The following is a 25092-nucleotide window of genomic DNA, read 5'->3' as shown; positions in this document are numbered from 1 at the left end:
AAATCATGTGACATTTCTGCATTCGGTCGGCCATATTGGATCCGCCATCTTGAATTTCCGAATTTCGACTTCACATTCGGAATCAGCGACCTCGAAAACCCTCTAGTACCGAGTTTCATCCGAATCAAGTGACATTTCTGCATTACGGGCGGCCATATTTAATCCGCCATTTTGAATTTCCAAATTTCGACCAGATTCGGAATCAACGACCTCGAAAACCGCCTAGTACCGAGTTTCATCCGAATCAAGTGACATTTCTGCATTTTTTTAGAAGATATACAATTAATTTTTTTTTACTTTCTTCATTCTCGGCGCTGCATCAGTCCGTTATATTGAATTTTCACAAAAGGCCACATGGCATTAAAAAGTAGACACTTCAACGAAAATTTTAAGCCCTGGTTGGTTGAATTATGTCAAAAATTGAAGTGGGCAGGAGAGGACTCCGACACGCGGAGAATGCCCCATATACATACGATGGTCTCCCATGGTATATCTGTTTATGAAATTGATGAACATGGTTTAATCCTTGACATGTCCAATAGATATCCGATGGATATGTCAAATGGACATAAATGACGTGCAATGACGTACATACATATTCGGACTTCATATGGACATAAAATAAACGTGAACGTAAAATGAATACGTTGTAACGACGCGCCCCGAAACGCATTGTTCCCGGCGAACACCAGCCGGATGCCGCCCGGCCGAATCTCCGCCGGGCAAGAAAAGGCATGGTGTGTCCATTATTATTAATTATACCATCTCGCATATAAGTCCTCGAAAGGACTTACCGCGGCAACCGACTTGGAGCGCCGAGCGGTGCCGACGCAAAACGAGGGTAAGAGAACTACTCTCTACTCGCCAAGGGTCTTGGCCGCCCGGTACCGCCTCCTGCCTGACGCATCGATGCGCACGGGTATAAAGAGCTATTCTTTATACTTGCTAAGGGTCTCTTCACGTCCGATCATCAGATCATCACCGCGCCCGCCAACCCACGCTCACAAATCCGTGTACATCGTTCCGCGTAGCCAATCGCTGGCCGTATTCTCGCTTCGCCATTCGCGCTTTCGATCTCCGCGATCTCACTGTCCGACATCCGCGTATTCTCCGCGACTATCACTGTACATATCTCCACCGCGATATTCACGCCTTCGATCTCCGCGACCATCACTGTACAGGGTGTATCAAGACGATACAGAGCGGTACGGCGGGTTGCCCATTCGAGCAGGCGCGCATGGTCGTTCACAATTGCGTTGACTTCGGTGCATCACCTATAATTACTCGCATATCTTTTTTACAATAAAATGGACTTTGTAGCGCCCGAAGTTGCAATACAATTGTGACGGATTTCCGTAGCAGTAACGTTAAAACAGAAGTCGAGATGACAATACAGGTTATGAAATAAATTTTATTAAGAAAACGAAAGACATCTTCTCTCTTACGAAAAAAGCTCGTACCATAGTCCATCATAATCATTATATATTATAATTTTATTACTTAAATTATTTTTTGCACACAATGTTTATGCACAGGACAAAAGTCAGCAATTAGTATATGTGTGCAAATTTAAATTATAAGTCGGCTAATAAATTTCATTCAATGTAAGTTTAAATAATGGCAGAAATCACCATTAACAAATCTTACAATATTCATTTTGTTTAATTAATAAATAATTTATCATTAAATTGATAATCAATTTAATATATCAATACTAATGAGCATTATATAATTCTTTATATAAATAATGCTGCTGCATCTTAAAAATCTTAATCTTAATCTACAAGAAGTTTATTAGTATAAAATAAACAAGAGGTTTATTAGTATAAAATATGCATTTTAAATATGATGCTAATAAATAGTTTATATAAGGCAAATTATCATAATATTTAATGAATACTTTTCAGTAATAAATTTCTTGTAGATTTAAATGAGATTCAGTGTAGCATTATTTACATAAAGATTTACATAAAGATTCTTTCCTGCTTCCTACTCTCTTTTGTGTTAGAATAATAATAGGTAGTCGTGCTCCTGCATGCGCCTAGACAACAGTGTTTAAAGCATTGCCCTAAAATGCAAAAAGCAAGCGCGCGCCTGCGCCTCTCCAGCGCCCTACGCGCGGCCCGCGCCTCTGGGCGCCGCGCGCGCCCGTTCTTCATAAGTTCAAAGAAGACAAATCGCGAAATATCAGGGAGGGAAAAAACACTGAAAGGGTGGGCGTCCATCCGGACGAGACATAGGGCATAATTAGGATCGAACTTCACAGGTAAGTTCGTTCAATCTAACAATTATGCCCAATTGTCTCGTCCGGATGGAATAATTATGTAGTTATTCAAAGAGTCGCGATTTGTTAGCCAAATATTGAAACATAACAAGAATATTATTCACATTCTAATGTTGATGACGTAAGATGGGCAACGCATAAATATATAAAAAATAATTAGTAAGCCTGTTACATTAGGATGCCGTAACCCAGCGAGAAATGACGTGTCTATAGACGTCGGTTAGATGTCGAAACGACATCAGCATTCTGGCTGGGAAGTAACAATTGTGTTTTTTTTTTTTTTTTTTTTTAATTAAGTTATGCGCGAGAGGATATAGAATAAACCATTGTGATAGAAAGACCGCGGTACTGAAGTCCTCTGGATTAATGGTAGGCCTATTGTAAAGGATTGCGAAAAAGTGATGGGATTCACTGGTCCAACCTGCCGCGTACCTAATTCGGTCGAGCGAAAATCCCCCTTCTAGCAACTTTTATGTTGACGCGTGACGCGTATTGTGAGCTGAGAAGATAGTAGTATCTATTCCGCATTTGTCTACGCTCTGTTGAAACCAACTGCTTGCAGTTTGAGCCTTGATAGTTTTATATGGCCTAGCAAGAGAGATAAAAAAGGAAATCACATTCCGATGGCCATGGAACCTTAGTTCTATCTATGTAATATTCTGTTAGGCAAATGATACAAAGATTCTCGTGGTCCTATTTTAACGATGGCCATCCATCAAGTATCTGTCACTGTCAAGTATTGGGACAAAAAAAATTATGAAATCGCCGCCGAATTTTTGACAGGTCGGTACGATCAAATGAAAAGAATACCTCAGACTCAACGTGTCCACTGCGTCATACTAAGTAAAAATTATAAATTAATTGTTAAAGATTACTCATTTTCGAATAATTATACTGAGCACAAAATAATAAAATAATAAATAATATGTTCTTAAATAAATGTACTTATTGAATTAAATTTCCTCATAAATCTATTTTTTTCGCCTTTCCCACACTGTTCATCGCAATTGTCGTGTGCTATGCCGAGATCTTCATCATAGTAACGTCAATCACTAAAAAAAAAGGATATCTAAATTGATTCAGAATTGTCTGAAACGCGTTTTTAACTACACTTTTGTGAGTCAAATATTACTACTGCCTCACAAAAAAATCTATAAAAAATTCCCAAGTTTTCTGCGCAACTTCGGACTAGTCTTAAAATTTTTCTAATACTCCCTAGAATATTCCCTATAAATTTCAAAAAAATAGAAAATGGGGTTTTCGAGATATTCAAATTTTTGTGTTTTTTTACTTTATTAGTTTAAAATTATTATTATAAAAATTTGGAGTAACTTTTTTTGAAAACTATGATCTAAATAGCGTATTTTATGTTCAATGAATTTTTTTCTTGGACGTTGTCTAATAGGCGAAAAAATTCATTAAAAATTTTGCAGTCCTCATTTTGCGCAGGGTCTATTTCGGAAACGCTACATTTATTATAGAAACGATCTTACATGGGTATAGTACTCGTAAAGACCTGTTAAAAAACGAGCAGCCATCAAAAATAAAAAGGTCGAAGTTTGACCCCTTGCAAATTGGCGTGGAATGCCCCATATATACTGTGTGCGTATATAGCCACGGGTTTGCGAAAAAATTTACTCTCCCAGCCTTACCCATCAGAGTAGTAACACGCGCCGAATGTTGCTTGACCTCGATAATTGAATGGGCCCAGATAGCACAGGCATATTCTATGAATACACTATGAATAATATTTTTAACAAATATTTGTACATTCTATTGCATGTACTGAAATTACTACTATATGTTCATAGTATGGTCATAGTATATTAGAATGACATACTTATAAATAGTTGGATAAAGTTCCGAAAACGGTCCACCTCCGATTTCGATGAAACTTTGTAAAAAGCTTCATTTTAGGTTAAAATGAAAGCCCTTAAAACAAATTTTGGCGGCTCCTATGATAAAGCCATTTTTTAAGATAAAATAGTAAAAAGAATGGTAAGTTTGATAATTATTTAGTTTAGGCGAGCAACCTCCTGCGATCTTGATTTTGACATATATTATAGAGAGCGCTCTTCTAAGTAACCTTCTAAAGGTTTTAGCAGTTGTTCGTTATTTTTTAAAAAGTTATTAACAAATTAGTTTAAAAAATATAACAGTTTGTGTCAGTGTTAAGGGAAGTAATTTGTTGATATGTGTGTATAAACAGTATACATGTAGGCGGGGGAGGGGCTACCGCCTCTCCCCCGCAAGCAGGGGTTGGTGGGGGGCGAACCTCGGTTTACGTGGAAAGTTGAAAGCCCGAACCGTACAATAATAGACCTCGTTTCGTCCAGTAAGCAGGGGCGGGTGGACCTCGCTTTACCTGTTAAGTTAAAAACCTATTTAGAATCTAGCTTGGACTTTGTTTCGCCCTTCTGCACATGGGAGTGTGGGGTGGACCTCGCTTCGCGTGGAAAGTTAAAAATCTGAACCGTATAATGATAGGCCTCGTTTCGCCCTGTAAGCAGGGGTGGGATGGGGTAAACCTCGCGCCGCGTGGAAAGTTGGAAACCCATATACAATAGAACGGTTTCAATGCCTTTTAAATCTACATAAAAACATGTTTGTTAATTATATTACAAAGCATATTATCTATGTATTCTATTGTAAGTATATAATAAAAATATAAAAATATTCAATAAAAACAGCCCAGTAAGCAAGGAACATTAAATTAACGTTTATAAATATTGACTTTATGTGTATTTTTTAAACGTTTTTTAAATAATATTATACACATATTTGAAAAATATTATTTTGTAATATGATTTTTCTGAATGTTGTTAAAATATTTTAAAAACGTTACAGAAAATATTTTTCAAACTCTGACATTTATTTGAGATCAATGCAACAGTTCAAAATTCCTTGTAATTTGGACTTAGAAATAACGTTGGTAGTATATTAATTTTCTGTTGTTATAATGTTATTGTTTTATATTGTGCGCAACGCTCATCGCGACAGCCATGATGTACATGATTATCCTACATACGATGCGTGAGTGCGTATACACGTGTGTCGATCGAGCAGTGCGGAGTGCTCATTATTTACAGCATATTTATATATATAAGTAAGTAACTATTATATTCTAAAAGTTGTATATTAATGATAAGATTTTAATTAACCATACGTGCTATGAATAGTAGCTGGCGATGCAGGATTCATTTTCCGATTTACAAGAGAGATTTACAAAAGAGAGGAAATATCAATTAATTTATTTACGTTCTATAATAGACTTGTCCTTGGACATCAAAAATATCATCAAGGTTCGTCAATGTTATTATGTCGATGGTACCAAACAGTGTAACTTTCTATAAAATAACCTCAAAATTTGGCGAAATATGTAAATGATAACGTATAAAGCTGGTACAATATGCATGAAGACGATTTGTTGAAGAAGTATTGTACGGCTTTAATACATCATCGTTTGCATGTATCACTGAAAGAGTAATTTAGTATAAAATTAGTATAAAGTTGATAGATGTAACAAACGATCAGTACAAAGAAGACCAAAACTGACTTTTTATTTATTTCTATATTTTTTTCACATATATGTGCTATCACACTCTAAAGTATATAAATATATTATTGTAAGCATATTTATATGTACAGGGCAATGAATATGTCTTAACATATGGGATCAATTGTTGTATCAAATACAAAAAACCACCATTTGAAAAATTTGACCCTGGCTAAGATAAACATCAGTGAACAATATATCATAAGAAAAACTTTGTACAAGATACTAAGATTGGAGAATATCTTCCCTTAACTTCTATTAACAGTTTTCTTACTTTTGAGGAAATGCTAAAAGATGACCAAGAAGCTTTTACACAAGTCGTAAGTAAAGCTGCTTATTATAATTAAATTATGTATATATTAAATTACAACCTTTCTCTTATCTAAACTATATTGAATTCTTCTTGTTTTAGAGGCTATTAGACAACAATCCCTTGTAATACAGAGAAAGACTTGGAACACTCTATAATGGAATGGCTTAGATTTGCAAACACCCGTAAACAAAGAAAAAAATCTTAAAAGGTAAAAAAGTAACATAATGTATTTATGTCTGTTAAGTTAGCACCCCCCCCCCCATAAAAACCGGAATAACATATATGCACAAATTAAGTGCTCTTTATGCGCTAATTATGTGCTTTATTCACGATTTTTATGCTTGAGCGGTTTCGTTGGAAATCGCAATTAAACCGTAACCAACGCCTTTCATGGTGTCCCATGAGCGTCGAGTTGGGCGCCTTAACTCTGCGTTTGGTTCATCCCATAGCGCCAGTTCTGCTTACCAAAAATGGCCCACTTGGCACTCTGATCCGTTAAAATATGCTCGTGGCTTCATAGTTCAAGAAAGCCAGAGATCTCACCCATTTAAACTTTGAGAATAGGTTGAGGTCGTTTCGGCCCCAAGGCCTCTAATCATTCGCTTTACCAGATGAGACTCGCGCGCGTTCCGTGCGGAACGGCCGAGTGCCAGCTATCCTGAGGGAAACTTTGGAGGGAACCAGCTACTAGATGGTTCGATTAGTCTTTCGCCCCTATACCCAGTTCCGACGATCGATTTGCACATCAGAATCGCTACGGACCTCCATCAGGGTTTCCCCTGACTTCGTTCTGACCAAGCATAGTTCACCATCTTTCGGGTCCTAACGTGTACGCTCTGAGTGCGCCTCTTCTCGCGATGAGAACGAGACGCCCCGGGAGTGCGGAGCCGCATCGCGACGCGGCCCATCCTCCCTCGGTCGACAACCAGGGCCGAACTTCACTTTCATTACGCCTTTAGGTATCTCGCTCAAGTCCCAATGACTCGCGTACATGTTAGACTCCTTGGTCTGTGTTGTATATCTCAATTCTTCCTATCTATTCCTGCATGTACTTCTTCCATCTACTCCCTATCAAATATTTGATACTGATAACTATCCCACGTTTTGCTAACAATTTTACATATAACAATATTTATGCAAAAAATACTAATTTTAAAAAATTTTCTGAAGTCTTATTAAACAATTTAATCAATACATTAACCAAAACAATTTCAAGTAATTTAATTTTGTAAACTATTGTTTTTGTCTTTATAGCAAAATCAACATCAAATTAGCATTAATCTTACATATATTGTATGTATAGGAATAACCAGATTAGAAAAAATTATAAAATAAAAATTACAAAATAAAATTATAAAATAATAATGTTTTAACATTTTCGTAAAAAAATTAATGTTATTTAGGTTTTTTCATAATTTTTTTCATAAAAAAAGAGTCAGCAGTAAAATTTTATTGTACATATTCCACAAGCTCATAAAACATTTTCAGCTTATAATCAATAGGCTGGAAACAAATCGTTATATTAGTAAGAACTTTACTCTTGTAAGTATAGTGGTGCTCACTTTCAGAAAGGTTTGTCAGCTGAAGGGGATGAGCACAAAAATCTTATTCTGTATATTTTGAAAGCACATAAATTGAGGAATATTTTAAAACTAAAATCAGTTTGCTATCAGTATTTTAACTGGTACTTTACTCTTGTACGTATGGGGTGCTCACGTTCGGGTCGGCCGAAGGGGATGAGCACGGAAATCTCATTGTGCATATTTTGAAAGCACATAAATTGAGAAACATTTTAAGACTAAAACCAATTCGCTATCTGTATTTTAACTGGTACTTTACTCTTGTACGTATGGGATGTTCACGTTCAGGTCGGTCAAAGGAGATAAGCACGTAAATTTCATTGTGCATATTTCAAGAACACATTAATCGAGAAACATTTTAAGACAAGAATTATTTCGCTTTCTGTATTTTAACTGATACTTTACTCTTATATCAGTAGTATATAGATCTTTTTTTGCGTATATTTTTTAAACTATTACAGATAGACTAATTTTTTTTGAGACATTTGAAAGCACATAAAAAGCACATATTGAGTTTTTTATTCTATATGTAATTTTAATGAGTAGGGGTGCTAGCTTACGTTAAGCCAGCATCCCCACTTTCAATTGCAATTTTCCGCGAAACCGCTCGAGCACAAAAATCGTGAATAGAGCACATAATTAGCACATAAAGGGCACTTAATTTCTACATATGTGTTATTCCGGTTTTTTGTGGGGGGGAGGGGTGCTAACTTAACAGACATAATGTATTCTGATACACAGAATAAATCACTGAAGATGTTACTAATATTTCTGAAGTTGAACGAGAAATTCTTATTTTCCAGCAACTGTTTGGTAAAGATCCGGAAAGATTAATAATCTGTTTAAAAGGAAAAAATAAGAGTTTGGAAAAAAATAGTAAAAGAGTTATATTGAACTAGAGCACCTGTATCGCATTGCCTAAAGAAGAGTTAGAAGGCACCTTAATTTCCCTTATCCGAAGGCTGACTTTAAAAACCCCTTCCTAGGATTCCTTCCTAGGATCAATACTGTCTGAGATAATTGGCAGAGATAATTCGCAGAGATAATTGGCACACGAAATAAATCTCATAATAAAACCTATATATGTATGTATGTAGTAAATTTATTGCTTTTCCCCGTAGGGTTTACAATCTAATAACCTCATTGGCGTTTTGTAGGGACGTACCTAACCCTTTAAAAAAAAAGACTCTTTACTATCCCCTCACGTCCTGGCCATGTGCGGCCTTACAACTATATTCTCCTCCCTTCGTCTTCCATCTGGCCCTCTTCCTCCGCCACCCCTGCTTCCGCCATCTCTCCGCTTCCCTTCCATCTGTCGGTGCTCTTTCCCCTTCCTTCTGTCACACTCCCTCTTCTAGCTCGCCACCTTCTCTCCTTCTCGTTCTACTTTGCTCTGAAAATACAATGCGTTATACCTCCATCTTACTTCCATCTCATCTTCCCCTCCCTTTCCCCTGCTACTTCTCTCTCTGTCTTCCTTCCTCTCTCCTATCCATCCTGCATCCCTCTTACTCTCCTTCCTTCCTGCCGTCCTCGTCCTCGTCCGTATCCATTAAGAGTTTCTCCTCCATTTTCTTCGCGATCTCCTCGTCCGTAGTCCTTTTTGTTCTATCGTCCTCCTCCTCTCTCCTTTCTTTTCTCCTTTCTTTTCTCTTTTCTTTCTCCACTCTTTCTCTCACCCTCATCTCTACTGATTTATCCTCATCCATCTTTACTTTAAACCTGCTCCCTTCCTTTCTCCTCGCCTGTAGTACCCTCCGTTTATCCTCCTTGCTTCCCAACTTAGCTAATACCGTCACCCATTCCCCTCTCTGACCTATTACGCTCACTTCTTTCACCTCTACCCTTACCTTTAATCCTTCCGCAAACATCTCCTTTACCCTCTCCCAATTCGTTCCCTTTCCAATCCATCTCTCTTTCTCGACCCTTATAATTACGTTCCTCTTCCTTCTCTCGTCCTCGTTCCTCTCAAAATCATCTGTCCACCATTTCCCTTTCTCGTCCACGCTCCTCACGTAGTCCTCTGTCCACCATTTCCCCCTCCCTGACCTACCCCTGCTCTCCTCGCTATCGTCTCTCTTCCTTTTTCCCGCGCCTCGCTCCAATTTATGCACTTTTCTCTTTAGACTCTCCACCTCCTCCCTCAGATCTTTCACCCCCTCCTCTCTTCTCCTCTTCTCCTCCTTGTCTTCTTTCATAATCCTCCGTAGCTGCTCCTTCACCATCTTCTCCATAACCTCCTTCTCCATCGTGAATGTCCCTCTGCACTCCATTTTTTTTCCCGTACTTCCTCTCTTTCCCCCTTTGCACTCCTCTCGTTCACTCGCAATTCTTCACCGTCTAACCTCTTTCCTTATCTCCTTTCTTCGTCCCTCCTCTGTCCGCTTTTCTGCTACTCCGCTTCTAACCCACTTTCCACCTCCTGCAAACAAACTTTTCTCCAATCTTATCCTTACTCTGATTTCCTCTCGCGCCCCCTCTCTCCCTCTGACCTATCAAAGCTTACCTCCTTCACTTCTACCTTTACCTCCTATCCTTCCGGAACAATTCTCTCAATTATCTCCGCTTACTTTCTCCTACCATTCGCTTCTTCTCACTACTCATCCGCTTTACTGCCACCACGTGCCTTTCTTTCCTGCTCACCTCTTTCTATCGATCCCTTCCTTCGATCTCTCGATCTCTCAACTTGTCCATCGATAGCGAGGCGCGTGTTGCGTATCCGCCTTACTCCTTCCTGCCGCTCTCGCCTCTCGCGCCATCCCCTCCGCCGCCGGGTCCTGCCAACCTGTCCCTTTTCACGACCTCTCCGTCGGTACCTCGATCTTCCACCTTACTGATTCTCCTATACCCCTGTCTATGATCTTGCCCTCCTCATCCACGCTCCTCCGCTCCTCCACCACTGCTGGTGCCTACTGCCTGCTTCTCTCCGCCTTCCTCTCCTATCCCTTCACCACCATTCACCTCCTTTCCTTCTCGTTCTGAGGCCATCCGTTTTCCATCCGTCATAACCTCTCTTTTCGTGCTCCTTTTCTTCCGCCAATTTCTCTCGTCCCGCTCTACCTCTTTTCTCGCCTCCATTACCTCCACCTCCTTTCCACCCCCTTCACGCTTTCCATTCCACCTCCTCCATCGATCTCCTCCCTATCACCCTTTTCCAAGCCCTCCAATCTTCCCCTTCTCAAACCGAACCGCTCCCCTTCACTACCAAATCCCGACCTCAATAAAACCTATATATGTATATGTATATATATTTGTTCATATAAATAAAACTACTTTTTTATGGTAATTAGTGTAGTGCATTTTATTGAAAATAAATACATATTGTCTGAAATAAAAACAAAATATCAATAAAGTAGGTAAGCTAGGCCGGTTCTACCCCAGGGGATCCGAGGGGGGGGTGAGGGGCGGGGGGTATACCGCGGGAGGGGGGGAGTACCGCGGGAGGGGGAGGGGGGAACCGCGTTTTCGGGCGCCGCGGGGAGGGGGAGGGGGGAACCGCGTTTTCGGGCGCCGCGGGGGAGGGGGAGGGGAGGGACCGCGTTTTCGGGCACCGCGGGGGAGGGGGAGGGGGGACCGCGTTTTCGGGCACCGCGGGGGAGGGGGAGGGGGGACCGCGTTTTCGGGCACCGCGGGGGAGGGGGAGGGGGGTTCCGCGTTTCCGGCGCCGCGGGGGAGGGGTCCGCGGGGTGAGGGGACCCGCGTTCGCGTTTTCGGGCGCCGCGGGAGAGGGGTCCGCGGGGTGAGGGGACCCGCGTTCGCGTTTTCGCCGCGCCGTGGGGTGAGGGGCGACCGCGTTCGCGTTTTCGCCGCGCCGCGGGGAGGGGCGACCGCGTTTTCGCCGCGCCGCGGAGTCCGCGTGCAATGGCCGTGTCGGTCCGCGTGACGTCACACGGCACGCTCCCGCTCGCGTTATCTCCCCCTCGTAGATGTTCTCTCGCGCCCCCCGTCCCCCGTTCGCGCGCGTCTTCACGGTCGCGCGCGATCCCTCTCCCCCGTTCGCGCGCGTCTTCTCGTTCTCTTTCCCTCGCGCGTTCTCGCTCGCGTCTTCTCGCTCCCGGCTCCCAGCTCCCGTTCGTGTTCTCGCTCACGATCGCGTATCTTTTCTTCGCCGACGATATTTAATCGTTTAGATCTTAATATTTAATTTTTAATATTACATTTAATTAAACGATAAACGAAGACAGCTTAATGACAGGGAACGGTAAATGAAAAGGAAAAATAATTAAAACTTTTTAAATCATATTATATGCATTTATTTATCATGTAGCGCATTATACACAATAGTATCGGCAGCATACGCCAACAGTTCGCAATCTATTAGCGATTTTTTATCATAAACTTCATGCAAGCTTCTAACTGCATTACATTTATCTGTAATACAATTTTGGCGTAAAATTGTTACAAATTGTTTAAATTTTTCACTTACGCCGTGAACATTTTGACATAGTTGAAAATATACATTTTCGACGCAATGTTCTAGTTCGAATAGGAAGAGTACGGTTGACGGTTTCATGTACAAGCTGGTGTCGCACGATGTCAACTTTACAATATCTGCGTCACGTATTTTAACGAGCTCCAGATCTCGAAACGCTAGCGATGAAGGCGCCGGTGACTGCACGAGTCGCTGAATATCTGCACGTTTTTCGATGAATGTCACCCACGTTGCATGAGGCAAAATTATTCGATTGCCTCGATTATCGCCAATAAGTATATCCACAGAGGACATAGGTCCCGCGTTGATTCCAACATCCAAAAATTTATATGCTGTCGATGTCAAGGAAAATCTTCTTCCCAAAATACGAGGCGTGTAGCGGGGTTTATCAAAACTGAAAAAATACAATTATGTTTATAAAAGATTTTTTTTTGCACAAGCATATACGAAAATTAGCGGTACTTACTCATTGTGCTGTTTCTCGCACGTTTCATCCTGAATTGGAACGTAGTAGTTCGCACCGTAAGTGTTCATCGTAACTGGAGGCTTTTTGCGACGTACTCGAACCGTATCAAACTCTTGACTGCGCTCTAGAATCCTCGTAGACTATTTATACGTACAAAAATGCGAATCTTGCAAATAGCGCCAATGTACGGCTGCTGCTGCATGGTGACCACCACCACATATATGTTAAATGAGATATCTTTGTCAAGAACATTCGTGATGAGATCACCTCATCGGGCATCAAATATGATTTATTTTCAAGAGCATACGTGTCTCGCAATGATTTCATCGAACACGTGCAAAACTGCAAATTTTGCAATTTCGCATAAGTCAATTGCGCGATATTGTTTTCAAGAACATGTCGCGACGTGTCTGACGATGATTTTATCGAACACGTGCAAAACTGCAAATTCTGCAATTTTACATAAGTCAATGGGGCGTTATTGTTTTCAAGAACATACATGTCTCGCGATGATTTCATCGAACACGTGCAAAACTGCAAATTTTGCAAATAGCGCCGATGTACGGCTGCTGCATTGATACAGATCAAATCACCGAAAGTCAATGGCGCGATATCGTTTTCAAGAACATACGTGTCTCGCAATGATTTCATCGCACACGTGCAAAACTGCAAATTTTGCATTTTTTCGGAAGGCGCAAATGTACGGATACAGAGATGAAATTAGATATGATAAAAACAAACGATGCATCATTAGTAGAATATAGAAGGACGAATCTGGGGGATACGCTCAGCAGTTGAGGACTGGAAGTCGCGAGTACAACAAATTGTGGTAGAAAGAGAAACATGGAGCAAGAGTTGTTGGACCAATCCACCCTTTTAAATTCGAGGGAAGACTTTGCCGCGTGGGAGCAACGATGCGACGAGTTTATCGAATCGTTGGAAGAACAAAGCCGAATTAAACGGCCACGATTATCGATCGGTCTCAAACAGTCGTTGGTCGCCTGTATCGCACGACTCGAAGGTCTGAAAGACTCGGTACGTCAACGTTTCGTGCATGTGGGTGCAGGATACAGTGCGAGTGAGACAGGACTCAGATGGCGCGAGATAGATACGGCCTTTGAAAGTCGTATACTGACCGGTGTGGTAATAAATTCCAAACACATCGGCCCTCATCAATTTCTCAAAGATGCGAGAGACATTGTACTCATTCATGTGCGGAACGTCATGCAACGACATGACAATGTAAAAATAAACACAATGTTTAATGGTGAATTTGTTGCGGGTGACAAACGCGCAAATAAAAGTATCGCAACGAGAAACTATGAACTCTTCCGTGAGTCCGATCTGTGTGAGTGGTACAAGCGACACGTCATCGAGCCTACCCTAGCATCGCTGGAGGAATTCCAGGAACGTGATAGCGGATGGGCGTTGTCGCGTATACTCAATTTAACGGTAAATGTGAACAAGTACAATCCATTGCACGCGGGTGTTTTGTGGAAATACCGCGAGAAATTAAAGTGAAGAGAGCGGTAATAAACGTGCGATCAATGGACAATGCATGTTTCGCATGGTCAGTGGTGGCTGCTCTGCATCCAGCCGAGAGACATGCAGAACGGGAATCGTCGTATCCACATTACACGTCGGTGCTAAATCTTACAAACATTAAGTTTCCAATGACGTTGGATCAAATTAAACGGTTTGAAGATCACAACGACATCTCCATCAACGTCTACAGCATCGAGAAAAAAAACAAGGAACTTGCTATCTTGCCAATACGGGTTACTGGTCGAAAGATGGGCAGGCATGTAAATCTGCTGTACGTGCATGACGACAACGTGGGACATTTTGCATGGATCAAGAACCTGTCCCGCCTCGTGAGCTTGCAATTGAGTAAAAAAGAGCACAGGAAATACTTTTGCGATCAATGAGTATACATTCTAATAAATAATAAAAATAATTTTTACGTAAAAAATATATTTAAAAAATTCTTTATTTACAGATGTTTGCACTACTTCGGCTCCAGCGAGAAATTGGAAGCCCACACCGTCGACTGTCAGGAGATGAACGACTGCGCGATCAAGTTACCGAGCGATAATGACAAGTGGTTGGCCTTTAAAAATCACAACAGGAAGGAACGAGTTCCATTTATCGTATACGCCGACCTGGAATGTACCCTGGAGAAGATGAAAGCGGATCCGGAAACGTCCAGGTACACATATCAACATCATCGCGTGTTTAGCATAGGGTACTACGTGCGTTGCTCGTACGACAATTCGTTATCAATGTATCGGTTTCGTCGCGATAAGGATTGCGTCGCGTGGTTCGCCGAGGAGCTAAGACGTTTAGCTCACGACGTAAAGACAATCTTGTCCACTAATGTACCCATGGCGAATTTCACGCGAGACGAGTGGGAAAAGTTCAACAGCGCAACGCACTGTCACGTGTGCGAAAAACCGTTCGAGCCAGACGACGTGCGAGTACGCGATCATTGTCATCTGACCGGTCAGTACAGAGGTCCCGCGCACTCAAACTGTAATCTGAACTACAAAGATTCGCATTACATTCCCATAGTTTTTCATAATTTATCTGGCTACGACGCGCATTTTATTATAACTGAAATAGCAACAGCGTACGAAGGACATGTAGACTTGCTCCCAATCACAAAAGAGAAATACATTTCATTTACAAAAAACGTTAAAAGCACCGAAGATAAAGATAAGAAAATTTGCGTCAAATTGCGATTTATCGATTCGTACAAGTTTCTCACCGCTAGTCTCGACAAATTGGCATCTTATCTAAGCAAGGATAAACTGCGAATATTGCAACGCGAATTTTGTAAAATATCCGCAGAAAATTTTGATATGCTGACACGAAAAGGCGTATTTCCGTATGAGTACATTGACTGCGTCGAAAAGTTGGAGGACTCGTGTTTACCGCCGCGCGACTCGTTTTATAGTTCATTGACAGGTGACACCGTATCCGAGAGCGATTACGCGCACGCCGTCAACGTCTGGCAGCGGTTCTCCATTGGAACGCTCGGTGACTACAGCGATTTATATCTCAAAACCGATGTCTTGCTGTTGGCCGATATCTTTGAAAATTTTCGCGATAGCTGCGTCGCGAGTTATGGACTCGATCCGGCGTATTATTATACTCTACCAGGTTTTACGTGGGATGCTATGTTGAAGCATACACGTATCAATTTCGAATTGCTCACTGACATTGACATGGTCATGTTTATCGAACGCGGCATACGCGGCGGTTTGAGTCAATGTTCAAACAGATACGCGCTGGCCAACAACAAGTACATGCAGTCGTACGATCCATCGAAACCGTCGTCATATCTGATGTATTTTGACGTAAACAACTTATACGGCTGGGCAATGTGTCAACCATTGCCTTACGCAGATTTTCAATGGGTCGACGACGTAACCGATTTTAACGTTATGGATGTTGCGGTGGATTCCACGATAGGCTACATTCTCGAAGTCGACTTGGAGTATCCGCAACATCTTCACGACGCGCACACTGACCTACCATTGTGTCCGACGCGCGATAAACCACCCGGTAAGCGACAGGACAAGCTCCTCGCAACATTATACGATAAGAAACGTTATGTCATACATTATCGCAACCTGCAGCAGTGCACTCGTCACGGTCTCCGTGTAGCAAAGATTCACCGCATATTGAAATTCGCGCAATCTCCATGGCTTCGCGATTATATAGAACTTAATACGAAATTTAGAACATTGGCCAAGAATGATTTCGAGAAAAATTTATACAAATTGATGAATAATGCTGTGTTTGGCAAAACCATGGAGAATGTGCGCAATCACGTTGACGTGCGACTCGTGACTCATTGGGAGGGTAGATACGGCGCGGAGGCATTGATCGCGAAACCAAATTTTCATAGCCGAAGCGTCTTTTCGGAGAATTTAGTAGCAATAGAAATGCGAAAACTCGAGGTGAAGTTCGACAAACCAATCTACGTGGGTATGTGCATCCTCGATATATCCAAGACATGTTTGTACGAATTTCATCACGAGTACATGTTACCGTTGTATCGCGACAAGTGTAAAGTCACGTACACCGATACTGACAGTCTCATTTATCACATCGAGTGCGAAGATGTGTATGACACCATGAAGCGCCACATTATTAGATTTGATACTAGCGATTACGCGGTCGATAATGCGTACGGTATCCCACTCGCCAATAAAAAAGTTCCGGGCTTAATGAAAGACGAAAATAACGGTGCGATAATGACCGAATTCGTCGGGCTTAGAGCAAAGATGTATGCCTTGCGAGTAGACGGTAAGAAAGATACGAAAAAAGCTAAAGGTGTTAAGAGTAACGTCGTAGCCAGGTCGATAACGTTCGACGATTACACGCGGTGTCTGCGCGATGAAATTGAAATGACGCGACAGCAGACCTGCATAAGATCCAAACAGCACGAGGTATACACCGTGTCCGAAACGAAAATAGCTCTAAGTCCGTACGATGATAAACGATACATTATACCCGGTTCCACCGAGACGCTGCCATGGGGGCATTATAAAATATCATTGTAAAATACAATTGTAAATACATTTAGATATGTATGAAAATAAATGACTCATTTGTATGTATAATATGTTTTTATATTATAATAAATTTTTACAATACATTATTCTTGTGTATCCATGAATTGTGTGAATTATCAAATCCTAACCACTTTACATAAACCTCATCCCCCCTTTTGCGCAAAACTTTTTCAACAAGATACACGTCGGGATTGGCAACGCGATGTAACTCGTATTCGTAGAAGCCGCCGACGACGGGTTTTCCGCAGGAATCTTCCAACAGGTACGTCACGGGATTAGTTTTCTGCACTTTGATGATTCTAAACACCTCCGTGGTCCAATTTGGCGTGTATCCTTTCTCGAAGATTGTCTTGAATTTACTCACGCGTACCGAGTCGCTCACTTTGAATCGCGCGAGAGCAGCGATCTTTACGTGGCTGTACACCGTTGTTAGGAGCTTGTCGGCGATCGCGGGGGTAACATCGATGGGTCGCATGCCGATAGTTCGATGCTTTCGCGCGTTGTAATCCGATGCGAGACCCGGCAGCGAGCCGATCCATTTGTAATTTCCGTTGAGCGTAAACATTTTCCACATATCGTTCTTGAGCGTGCGATTAAATCGTTCGACGACCGATGCCTTCATTACGGAATAGGTCGAATAGTGATTGATATTATGTTTCTTCAAGAGTTTCTGCACGTTTACGTTGTAAAATTCTTTGCCCTTGTCAGTCTGCAGATTTTTCGGACATCTTCCGCCGTCTCGAATTATTTTCGCTATCGCCGTAGTAACCTCGGTTCCGCTCTTGGCCTTGAGCGGTACGGCCCATGCGTGCTTGCTCAGCACGTCGATAACGGTGAGTATGTAGTAGTAGCCTCTGTTGAATCGCGTGTATGGACGCATCTCGACCACATCCGCCTGCCACAGGTCATCGTATCCGCGCACTATGACGCGTCTTCGCGAAAAATTTCTTCTCGCAGGAGCGTGTAGTTCTTCCACCAGCCTCCGTTTCTCAGTTGATTGCTTTTTACTAGCCATGACGCTGACGCGCAACTGACGCAGCGACCAGATGTACGTTCTTATCTATTCGCGATGATTCGCAATTACATCTTGAATCATCTTTTGAAGTTCGTTTAGGGTAATTTGCACGTTATTCTGGAATGCGGCCATCTTTCTCTTGATTTCATCCTGCTGATCTTTCAAAATTTGCACGCTCTGCTGCACGTAACGTTTATTGGCTGCATCGCCATCATCTACAGGCGGCGCTATCCGTCGAATCTTGCGCGATTTCGCGTCAAAGTCGGTGGCGACCATGCAAAGAGCGTTATCGCGCACGTAATTTCTGATTAATCCGCTCCATTGATAGTACGGTTCCGCACCGCCTCTTCCGAGCGATATACCAAACTTGTTGATCGGCATTTCGATGTTGATTGAACGACTCGCCGACGCGCGGTTTAATTTATAATAAGTCCAGCCTCGCGAAGTTCCTCGATAATCGACAGGATCTCGTTATCGTGACCGGTGTGACCCGCTAGGCGCGAAGCTTCGAGCAATCGGAGACGATCTACAAGCTCGTTGGGATCGTCCCAATGAACATAGTCGATCTTGTTGTCGTTTAATGTCATGGCACGCGGTATACCTTTTCCAGCTTTTTTACCCGAAATCCACGATGCAATTATATGGTCGATCTTGTTGCCGTTTAATGTCATGGCACGCGGTATACCTTTTCCAGCTTTTTTACCCGAAATCAACGGTGCGATTATTTCTGTGTACTTGTATTCCCTGTTGCCATTTATTCGAGCGTGAGCATCATAATTGCGTTTATGAGCACTCGTCGTCAACAGAATGCTCTTGTATGTTTGCATATCGTCCTCCGTGTAGATATCGTCATTGGGAAATTTCTTAAAGATCAACTCGTAAAGACCGCGTGTGCCAGCGTATCGTATGCCGTCGATAATTATGTTGTCCGCGTTGTTCACGTCAAAACGTTTATTACCGAGCATCATTCCATCGTTGCTGAAATAAACGCCGTATACGGTGTCTATACCGCTTTCTTGATCGCCGCTCAGAACTGCCCCGACGTACTTTTGGCCCAATAGACCAAAGTGATCTCGCAACGTTTCTCGACCCTCAGATGTTTGCAACTGCTGTCGAACGGACGTCACGAGTGAGTCATCCGTGGTTTCGAAAACATCTTCGTTTGCGAGTGATTCGAGCATTGTGGGTTGCACGGAAGGCGCAGAGGTTATCGGTGGTTCATTCAATGGACCTGTCGATCGTTTCGATTTATGCGGTTGTAAAATTTTGGTTATTTCGCTCAAATTAGATGGCACATTTATCGATCGTTTCAACGTAACCGGAGTTGAAGCCATTACAGAGTCGTTAAACGAGGCGTTTGGTCGTTTTCGTTTGAACTTTGGCTCTTCGTCTTCCCACGCCGTTTCATTCTCAATCTTTGACACGTCAGATTCTTTGCCAACGGTGTTTTCGGCAATCTGCCTTAGAGGCTCGATGATGGGCTTAAAGTGTCTCTCCAACGCGATATCTTCCTCCATTTTACCAGTTTTCAAGGCGTGATACTTTTTGCGAATCGAATCGCTCGTTTTCGCAATTTGATTTGCTATCCTCTCGCGCTCTCTAATCTCCTCGCCGCTGTCCATGTCGCGATAACGTTGTTCAATCGGCGCGTCGACAACAACTAACCACGTTTCGGTATCGCAAAGTCGTTAAATCCTTTTCTGTATCGACTATTCGAAATCGCGCTGTCCTTGTCTATCACCACGAATCCATACTTTTGTTGCCAACATGTATGACACAATTTACTGAAATCATTGTATGACATATCTGTGTTTACGTGATCGTTGAATATGTGTTTCAGATTGGTACCATCCTGTTTAAACAGAATCAATAAATTCGCGTTGTCGCGTATAAGATGCTTCGGTATCTTTGCATACGTCTGACAAAGATAGAAGGAGTCAACGTTCGCGTGCCGGCCCATTGCAAAGTATTCTCTTATCGTATCCTGCTTGTCGCATGCCACGTCATCAAAGATAAAAATAGAATTCGGGAGCGCATCGCTCGGTGGAATGACGTCACTGTTATTCGAGAACGTAAAGTAGCCAATTTCTTCTATCAATGTTAGTATATTCTCCAAATATCGGTATTTCGACTGTTGCAACGATTTCGAGTACACATACACGTTCTCGAAACGTACACCGTGCGGACTTTCCAGCAAGCTTATCAAGACGTTTGTCTTGCCGCAATTCGACGGACCGCAGATGATACCACGTATAGAAATCGGTAGCATGTCTCCATGTTTGCGTACCTCTTTCGTTAACTGTATCCTATCGTCAAAGTTTGTCACTTTGATCGTCCGCGATTGTCGTACGAACCGCATTTTACCTCCCCTCCACAACGAATGAAAAACAGTATCGAGAAAGCTGGCCTATTTATAGAGGCGCGTAGAGCTGAGATGCTCAGTCTTTAAAATGTTTTTGCTCGTGTCGGATAACAGCGATATTTACAATTTAACCGCCGAGCAGTTAAAGTATATACCAAAGGTCATTCTACTACGGCAGTTTTATAATCATATAGATTATTTGTGGGATAAGCTTCCCGAACATATCAAGGCAGATTCGGAGGTTCAGCAATACCGTCGCTGTTTAATACATTATAATTTGCCGTGTCAGCAAACGCACATCGACGGTCCGCCGCCGTTGATAAAAAACTGCGGCGAATGTCGCCGAAGATAGGTCGAGGTCTGTTGAATCGCGCGATAAACGCGCTTCCGATCGAATTACACATTCCCGGCTATCAATTTTGCGGTCCGGGAACTCATTTAGAAACACGATTGGCAAGAGGTGATCGGGGTATTAATCCATTGGACGCAGCGTGTCGCGAGCACGACATAGCCTACTCGCGTAGCAGCGATCTCGCAGAACGACACGTGGCAGACAATATACTTGCCGCGAAAGCGCGAAAACGTGTCACCGCGAACGATTCGACTCTCGGAGAGAGAGCTGCAGCTACAACCGTCTGGGCGGCCATGAAGGCTAAAACGAAACTCGGTATGGGTTTGAAAACAAAGAAAAAGAAGAAGAACAAGCGAATACTTCCGATAGCGAAACGCGGCGGTATCTTACCGATCCTGCCGTTATTAGGGGTTCTCGGTTCGTTGGTCGGCGGAGCGGCGGGAGTCGCAAAGGCCGTGAACGATAACAAAGCCGCGCGGCGTCAGCTGGAAGAGATGCAACGTCACAATCGCGCCATGGAAGGTCACGGACTTTATCTCGCTCCATACAAACGCGGACGGGGAGTCTCAAGAAAAAAAAACGTCGAAGAGACGCTAAAAATTCCCCAGGGCGTAACTACCAACGTACAACTGCAACAATTGGCAAAACGTATGCGCATTCCATATTTTCGAGGTATTTTCATGCGCGACTCGTTACCGATCGGCGGTGTACGTCGAAACGAGAGCGGTATCGTGAATTTGGATAATACTGAGGGACCGGGTACTCACTGGGTGGCGTACGCGAAGAGGGAAGATCGTGCCATATATTTCGACAGTTTTGGCAATCTTCGACCACCGAGAGAATTGGCGCAGTATCTAAAGAACAATGTAATAGAGTACAAACGCACGCCATATCAGCGATACGATCAGAGCAATTGTGGACAACTGTGTCTGCGTTTTCTACAGTCGGCTGACAATCAATTTAAAAACCGGCGTTACGCTGTTTAATCTCAGTATTCATTCAAACATGTCACTGACATTTACGCTCACCGGCAAGAGCAGCATCCTCGCGGTAAGCTACTTTCCCGCCGTGGATTTGAGCGATGGCGATTACGAGCTCGGTCTGACAGATTTTGAAACCTATCACACGATACCGAATGTAAATTCGTCGAACAATAAATTCTACTATGACGACGACAAGGAGATTACCATAACCGAAGGATCGTACGAACTGCGTGATATAGACATGTATCTGAAACGCGCTCTTTTATGGGATCAATCCAATAATGTCTCGATAAACGAAGATGAATCGCACCCATTGATTATTATTCGGGCTAATAACAATACGATGAAGAGCGAGATCAAGTGCGCTTATCGGATAAATTTCGCCAAACCGAACAACATTGGATCGCTGCTGGGATTTTCAGCGAATCGCGTGCTGGAGTCGCGACAATGGCACGAATCGAATGTTCCGATAATATCATCAACGTAAACATCATTCGCATAGAGTGTAACGTGACCGCGGGTGCGTACAGCAACGACAAGTACGTGCACACGATACACGAGTTTTCACCGAGTGTGCCTCCAGGATATAAGATATCGGAAACGCCGGCACAGATCATTTACCTTCCGATCATCGTACGGAGCATTTCGGACTTGACGCTTCGCGTCGTGGATCAGGACGGCCGATTGATTGATTTTCGTGGAGAGGAGATCACCGTTAGACTGCATGTACGAAGACGACAGCGATAACGTGAGATGCTCGTACTGAACAAAGCTGAGCAGGTGCAACAGACGAGAAACAAAATTAGAGAGACAATCCGATCGCCAAAGAAGAAACTCACGGCGTTGAACGTTGAATTTCTGAAATCATTGGGTTTCGTCGTACGAAATGGCTAATATCTTAAACATTGGAGGTGAACCGATCTTTGACGACAGCGTCGTCAAGATTGAGACACACACGTACAATCGTACGCCAACACAACGTTTGGACATAACGATGAGATAAGAATACCCATACAACAACAGGATTTATACACGTTGCCGTGCGAGAGCTTTCTCTACGTTGAAGGAAGATTGACGATAAAGAAAAGGAATGACGAGTCTCAGGCAACGCTTGCGAATAATTGTGCAGCGGTTCATGTTCGATGAGATTCGATACGAGCTCAACGGTGTGGAGATTGATCGCAACAGAACGTTGGAATAACCAGTACCATCAAGAACTATGTATCGCTATCGTATAATAATTCTCAACTCATGCGGAATGCTGGATGGGACGTTTCATCGAGCATACCGGAAGGATACTTCAACTTTTGCGTACCGCTCAAGAGGTTGCTGGGCTTTTGCGAGGATTACAAACGCGTGGTTGTTAACGCTCGTCACGAATTAATTTTGATACGAGCGCGCAGCGACAACAATTGCATTGTGGGAAATCCGGCGACGGAGCCGGAAATTGAATTGTTTAAAGTACAGTGGCGAATGCCTCACGTCACATTAAACGAGATCAATAAGCTATCCATGCTACGGGCCTTGGAAAGCGGGCGATATCTTAGTGTTAGTTTCCGTTCGTGGGATCTGTACGAGTACCCCATGTTGCAGAGCACGACCAAGCATTCGTGGGCCGTCAAAACGGCGACTCAGCTGGAGAAGCCGCGATACGTTATCTTTGCGCTGCAGACCGGGCGCAAGAATATCATGTCTCAAAATGTTAGCGTATTCGATGACTGTAACTTGACCAACGTGAAACTTTATCTAAACTCTGAATTTTATCCGTACGACGACTTGAATCTGGATTTTGGCAAAAATCGATACGCCGTCCTTTTCGATATGTTTGCGCGTTTTCGTAAAGCTTATTACGGATACGATTCCAGTGATACGCTTTGCAGCTTGTATACATTCCTGATGGAAGGACCTTTTGTTGTCATCGATTGCTCGCGACAAAACGAATCTGTCAAGAGCGCCACCGTGGATGTGCGAATAGAATTTGACTGCAAAGAGAATGTACCGGCAAATACTACCGCCTATTGTCTCATCTTGCATGATCGCGTAATCGAATACTGTCCATTGTCGAACGTAGTGCGCAAAATCATGTAAATTGCAATATCAGCGGGTATTGCGATATAAAATACACTGATGTACCGCGATAAGATACAGATTGCTCCGTCGTTTCGTCATGATCGTACCAACGTTTGTCGATCTGCAAGGCTTCACCGTCGGGATGAAATTTGTCGTAAAGGAGGTGGCGGTTCTGAGAAACGGGACCGTTTTGGCGCATTACATTTTACATGTCCCATGCCATGGAGTCTCCTCACGAAATCCGACAAATCATGCGCTTCTTGGTTGATTGCAAATCACCATGGACTACGATGGGAGGATGGAAACGTGCCATACAGCATGGCGAAACATTTAATTACATCGGCCGTGCTTGGAGAGGGCGACGAGACGTCGACTCTTGTATACGTCAAGGGATGCCAGAAACGAGAATGGCTGGTGGATCTACTTGAGAATACAGCTAGAAAAAAATCTACACATTGAGACTTTGGATGCCGATTACGAAGATATCGAATCTTTAAATAATCTAGATGTTACTAATCTAAAGATGTGAAAAACATGTTAAGAATTGCGCATTACAAAATGTATTAAAAATATGTAACTGGTGGTCGCGACACAGAAAAAATTAGTGATTTTTTTAAATAAACTATATATGTATATATAAATGTTTTATTTCCTTTTCCCACATAGTTTTGTAATATAATATAGATGTTTTAGTTGTTTAAAAGTTATTCAAAAGCTGTTTTAGCTGTTCAAAAGCTGTTTTTAAAGCTGTTTTAGTTGTTTTTAGAGTTTTGATAGCTGTTTGATAGTTGTTTTTAGTTGTTTTTAGTTGTTTTTAGTTGTTCTAAGATGTTTTAGTTGTTTGATAGTTGTTTGATAGATGTTTTTTTAAAGCTGTTTTAGTTTTTTTAGTTGTTTTTAGTTGTTTGATAGCTGTTTTTAAGCTGTTTTAGTTGTTTTTAGTGTTTGATAGCTGTTGATAGTTGTTTTTAGTGTTTTTAGTTGTTTCTAAGATGTTTTTAGTTGTTGATAGCTGTTTTTAGTTGTTTTTTAGTTGTTTCTAAGATGTTTTTAGTTGTTTGATAGCTGTTTTTAGTTGTTGTTTTATAGCTGTTTT

General features: G+C 42.3%; 1 protein-coding gene and 1 pseudogene across 1 annotated transcript; both read right to left on the bottom strand.

The window, feature by feature from the left end:
- Nucleotides 1-1171, bottom strand: part of LOC139783120 (uncharacterized) — a 9161-nt pseudogene extending 7990 nt beyond the window's left edge.
- Nucleotides 1172-11985: 10814 nt separating this feature from the next.
- Nucleotides 11986-12699, bottom strand: LOC139783123 (uncharacterized). Its single transcript, XM_071722255.1, has 2 exons — nt 12632-12699; nt 11986-12559 (listed from the first exon to the last, which is right to left on the bottom strand). Exons 1-2 carry the CDS (start codon nt 12697-12699, stop codon nt 11986-11988), a joined length of 642 nt encoding a protein of 213 aa, XP_071578356.1.
- Between the last annotated feature and the right edge of the window lie 12393 nt (nt 12700-25092).

The sequence above is a fragment of the Temnothorax nylanderi genome, unplaced genomic scaffold (genome assembly GCF_030848795.1).
Source record: "Temnothorax nylanderi isolate EJ_2023f unplaced genomic scaffold, tnyl_v1.0 TNYL_tig0470_pilon, whole genome shotgun sequence".
Taxonomy (NCBI): Eukaryota; Metazoa; Arthropoda; class Insecta; order Hymenoptera; family Formicidae; genus Temnothorax; species Temnothorax nylanderi.
Note: the sequence above shows the minus strand (reverse complement) of the source record. Positions and strands in the feature narration are given on the sequence as shown.